At 37.0% G+C, this 5,473-nt stretch overlaps 1 protein-coding gene across 1 annotated transcript; it reads left to right on the top strand.

The window, feature by feature from the left end:
* Positions 1–403: 403 nt before the first annotated feature.
* On the top strand, positions 404–1,909 carry LOC145115839 (putative 2-oxoglutarate-dependent dioxygenase AOP1). The gene is made up of 3 exons (XM_079052195.1): positions 404–839; positions 1,161–1,482; positions 1,567–1,909. The coding sequence occupies exons 1-3, from the start codon at positions 466–468 to the stop codon at positions 1,813–1,815; spliced, it is 945 nt and encodes a 314-aa protein (XP_078908321.1). The 5' UTR covers positions 404–465; the 3' UTR covers positions 1,816–1,909.
* Positions 1,910–5,473: the final 3,564 nt, after the last annotated feature.

The raw sequence follows: 5,473 nt of genomic DNA, 5'->3' as shown, positions 1-5,473 counted from the left end.
TATTTCTATTTATCAGGAAAATTTTAAACAACAAAACATTTCTACCATCACACTAAAATTAGAAATAGAGAATTTGTATTAACTTATATTTTTTCATTTTTATATTAAGAAATCGAGATAATTTTAATGGCATTTGTAGATTAAAATTAAGGGACCAACCTTGTTTTTTGCATGTCTCTACTCTTTCTCTATGCTGAATATAACAGGAACATAAAAATCAGCATCAAGAATGTCTATTGTCGAAACCAACTCAATGAAAATACATTAATTCGATACAAATCATGCAATAAAAACACCATCGATACACTACAATAAACCAATCAAATTTGTTGAAAGTGACTTAACCGACACTTTATGCATATATGCTTATAATTTTTGTGTGTATATACTGTGATCAGATTTCAGCGTTATATAACGCGATCAACACACCACCATTTAACATCACTTATAACTTATAACTCAACAATGGGCTCCCTAACAATACCTAAACTTCTCGTAGTAGACTTCACAAATGACAACTTAACCCCTGGAACAACCATCTGGTCCTCCACGTGTAACGATATCAGGGTTGCCCTTCAAAACCACGGCTGTTTCATAGCACTCTACAATGGAGTCTCTACCAAGCTTCAAGAATCCGTCTTCCAAGCTGCAGACGAATTATTTGACCTCCCAACGGAAACCAAAATCAAAAACATCGTCTCAAAGCCTTACCATGGATACGTAGGCCAGATGCCAATTGTCCCACTTCATGAAGGGTTAGGAATCGACTACGCTACAGACCACGAAGGAGCTCAAAGTTTCACAAACCTCATGTGGCCAAACGGAAATCAATCCTTCTGGTAAGTTATTAAGTCAACATGCTTCTCCATTTAGTCAAACCAACAAACTCTAATTTTTAACTTTGATCTTTGAGTAAATTATAATTCTGAATTCTGATCCTTGATTTTAGGATATTTCTTTGCTTTTGGTCATAAAGGAATTAATTTATATCTTATGGCTACCAGCTATTTTTCCCAAAATTTCCCAAAGACACCCTTAATGTTCCAGAAACAAAATCGATGTTAACTTAAATTACAAACCAGTTCCTTTTAAAACCAAAACTGAAAAATTAATATGATAAACTCAGGAACTAAAATTGTAACTTTCTCGATGTTTTGTAGTGAAACTTCAATGTTGTTTTCAAGGGCAGTGAAGGAATTAGAAAATATGGTGATAAAGATGATGTTTGAAAGCTATGGTGTGGGAAAGTACAGTAACTCTCATATGGACTCCACGACTTATCTTCTTCGGTATTTAAAATACAGGGCACCAGAGATGAATGAAACCACAATGGCTTTTCCTTCTCATACAGATAAAAGCTTTTTGACAATACTTCATCAGAATCAGGTTTCAGGGTTGGAAATAAGAGCAAGGAATGAGGAATGGATTTCTGTTGAATACCCTCCTTCGTCTTTTGTGGTCATGGCAGGCGATGCTTGCAAGGTGATCAGTGATCACCATGCATATGTTTTATTATTTTATAAATTCAGTGGTAAATTTATTTAACAGTGTATTTTGTGATGATAGGCTTGGAGTAATGATAGGGTGCTATCGCCGAACCATAAAGTAACCATGGACAAGCATGGGAAGGAAACGAGATATACTATTGCGTTGTTCTCGTTTTTGAGTAAGAAGGTGGAAGTACCAGATGAGTTGGTGGATTATGAGCATCCTCTAAAGTTCAAGGCGTTTGATCATGTTGATCTTCTGAATTATTATGTCACGGAAAATGGAAGGAAATCGCAGAATATTCTCCAAGATTTCTGTGGTGTTTAAATATATATATATCTACTATAAATATAATGAATGCACTACTACTATATAGTATGTTTTATCAGCATTATTGAAGATCTCTTGGCTTGATTTTTTTTTTTGGGTTTCAATGTATTTCCATATATATATGTTGGTCTATTTGAAATGGTTATGGTTTAAACATGTCAATTATAGAAAGCACTGACGGTTTTACTATGGTGCCCGTAGTGGCACCAACAACGTCTGATTTTTTCAGACGCAGTGCAAAAAATTTCGAAATCTTTTGATTTTTTTTCCTATTATCGTGACACTGCTAAAATTTTTCATGACATCCCTACTATGAAATCCTGTCTCTGCCCCCTAATAAAAAGAAAAATGTATTGATTACTTATTAAGTATATTCACCTAATTTGATACTGATACTGATTGATTTGTCACACGATTGGTGGATATGCACATTAACTTAAAGAATGGTATCAGAACCAGATGACATTCTGAAAACCCAAATAACCTCGATCAAATAAATGTGAGAAGTATCATAATCGACGGATAGGTAATCCAACTGACCCACTGGTCCTACCCCTTTGCGCACTTATAAAACACAATTGTTGGTGTGCTCGATCGGGCTCGACAATCGGACAGAGATGGGTCGTTTCACTTTTAGGGGAGTTTTAAATTTTGGAAGTAATTTTAGGGTTTTAGTTATCTTTTTATGTATTTTAGTTGTTGCTTGTCATTTTAACGGTTTCTTTATACTTAGATTTGTTAGGGTTTTAGATTATTATGCACTAAACGAATGTCAGGTTGTTGTGCAAAATACAATTATGGAATTTTTAACCAAGCAATAGTATTTTCAAAAGTAACTACCGATTAACGGTAATTTAAAAGCTATTTACTTATTCATTGTACTTTATTATTTTAAAGAAAGAAAAGCTATAATCCATTAATTACTCCCACACGAGCTTTTTCCATCTTTCCATCACATGGCCTTCTGCTGACATTCTCCCTCGCCATGGCTTACTCGTCATTCATCGGTGTTTCCTAGTCGTTGACAACCGTTTACTTGTCATAGTTCATTCCTTATATGTGGTCATGACTAACATAAAAGATGAAGAGAAAAACCTATGGAAATAAGAAGAAACCCATGAAATAGATAAGGCGGCTGACAGCTAGGGTAAGATAAGGAAAAGATGAAGGCTAGGTCGATGACACAACTACACTGAATAAAGAGGACACGATGAAGAAATCGAGGAAATCATACAACTAGAGAGGTCTAAGACTCATTACCGTATTCCTATATTATCTATACTTATTTGATTTAAGAGGAATTTTGTTGATTTGTCGTAAGGAGCGCATTTGTATCCCACCTGATGTGTTGAGTATATGGGTTGCGCCTTTGGGCTTAGATAGTTCGGTCTATTTGTATTCGCGGTTTGGGCCTGTCCAACCGTATATTTGTCTTTAGGGTTTAGTATTTATGGTGCATGCATGCATCACATTTGTTACGCTTCTGAATATTTCTTTTGACAAGTACTGTAACCCTAGCGCGCCTCTAAAGTAGAAGTTCTTCATCGAGCTCTTCTGAGGTGTTGCTGTTTTAATCATTCGACATTCGTTTGATTCACGTTGGTGTTCATTGTTTCCTATTGCTTGTTATTGTCTTATTAATATCTGTTTGAATCTATCGATCTAAGAGAACTTTATTCTCATCAATTGGTATCAGAGCAGGAGGCTGTGTAAATCATACGCATGTCTTCTTCTTGAAGAATTTTCTTAGGGTTTCCGCTTTTATTGGATCTGTTAAGTCGTCATTCATTCATTGACATTGTTCATAGATCTCGATATTAACCTATTCAATCTTTACAAGTCTGATTCTAAGCAGATATCTAAAGAAGGTCATCATGTCTCACGAAGATTCACAAACCAATCCGATCAATATCTCCAACAGCATTGGATCTACAACCAGAATCCCGATTCTATATACTCAGGATTATGAAGTTTGGACGCATCACTTTGAGGACTACGTCGTTGGTTCCGAAGACAATGGTTATCTTATCTGGGCAGCGATAACTTTGGGTCCTTTTGTTCATTCTGGTACAAATACAACTGTTAAGACTCAAAAGGAATACAACAAGCTCGTAACTGATGTGGAGAAGATTCCTCAAGACGAGAAAGATAAGTTGCTGTGTAATGTTAAAGCCATGAGAATGATTCGATTTGCTTTACAGTCTGATACTTTTCGTGTAGTAAGCTCATCCACCATGGCAAAATAGATCTGGGTTAGACTCAAAGAGTTGTATTCCACTGATGAAGACCTAGAGCATTCTATCCAAACTCTATTGCTCTCTGAGTTCGGTGCTTTCCAACAAAAGCCTGATGAAAAACTTGTTCAGACTTTCGATCGTTTCAACCATCTTTTGAGCAAAATGATCAGGCACGACATTGGAAGGGAAATGATCGAACAGAAGGTCACATTTATGAATAGTTTAAGACCCGAATGGATGGCTGTGGTATCAACGGTGAAGGCTCACGAGCAATTTAAAACCTATTCACTGGCGAAGATGGTAGGTATTCTCAAGTCTCATGAAAGTGTTGTGACCAAGGAAGCGAAAGTGGTGTCTGGTATGGGATCCTTGGCCCTTCTCTCTAAAGCGAAGAATGTGGCAGAAGATGAAGAAGAGTCAGAGATGTCAGAATGTGATCTGACAAGCGAAGAATATGCAATGATGGTTTCCAACCCGAAAAGGTTTGCTCGCAAAAAGTTTCCTATTGCCAAGAACCGAAACTGGCAGGGAAGCTATAGCTCAGAAAAGGCCAAAGAGGAGATCAAAAATACTCCTCAGAAAGAAGAAGAGAAGAAGGAGAGCAAACTGGTGGGAGACTCCGGATACGATTGCAACTTCTACCATGGCAAAAACCACTTTGCCAAAGATTGTATGTTAAGAAAGCTGTCAGAGAAGAAGGAGGGTGAAGACGATGAAGCATACTATATGAGCAAGTTGGAGGAGATAAAGAAGAAGAAAGTCTCTAACAGTTCAATGAATGCTTTGATTGTGCAGGAGAACGTTGTGGATGATGAGTTCGGTGGTGTAGAGGTCTGATCCACAGACTCTGAAGATGAAGAAGTACGTAAACCCACACATGGCAAGGCATTTGTGGCGAAAGAAAAGAGTACTGAGTCTGCTGGGAGATGCTTGATGGTGACAGCTGGGGTGTCACAAATGAGGGGCTACACAACCGAAGGCGAGTATGAGGAGGCGATTCTGAAGGAAGATAAGTGTTTTGCTGCCAAACCTGTGAGTGAGAGGATCAATGACTGCGATCAGTTGATCAAGAAGGTACAATCCATTCTCGAATCACTTAAAATACCTGTAACTAACTATGAAAAGGAATTAAACGATTTGAAATTCAAATTTTCTAGTTTAAGTGGTAGTCTAATGCAAACACGCCTCACAAATGCTAACCTAACCGATCAACTTAGCAGGGTGACATCCAAGAATGAGGAGCGAAGGATGTGGATAGAGAAGACGGAGTTAGAGTTAGTTAGGACGAGAGATGAAGTTATTTATTTGCAACGTGATAATTTGAAACTGATGAAACAAAGAAACATTTTTTGCTTAATTGCTAAACATTTATATACAAATATCACTCAATTGCATTTAGATTGTGAAATTGTCAAAAA

This window comes from Lactuca virosa, chromosome 5, assembly GCF_052849685.1.
Source record: "Lactuca virosa cultivar CGN04683 chromosome 5, Lactuca_virosa_CGN04683_v6, whole genome shotgun sequence".
Classification (NCBI taxonomy): Eukaryota; Viridiplantae; Streptophyta; class Magnoliopsida; order Asterales; family Asteraceae; genus Lactuca; species Lactuca virosa.
Note: the sequence above shows the minus strand (reverse complement) of the source record. Positions and strands in the feature narration are given on the sequence as shown.

What these genes read in the sequence shown, in the direction of transcription:
- LOC145115839 (XM_079052195.1), top strand. Translation starts at nt 466, where the DNA reads ATGGGCTCCCTAACAATACCTAAACTTCTCGTAGTAGACTTCACAAAT. An exon ending in AACGGAAATCAATCCTTCTG is followed by an intron (nt 840 to 1,160) that starts GTAAGTTATTAA and finishes GATGTTTTGTAG; the next exon opens with TGAAACTTCAATGTTGTTTT. An exon ending in TGGCAGGCGATGCTTGCAAG is followed by an intron (nt 1,483 to 1,566) that starts GTGATCAGTGAT and finishes TTGTGATGATAG; the next exon opens with GCTTGGAGTAATGATAGGGT.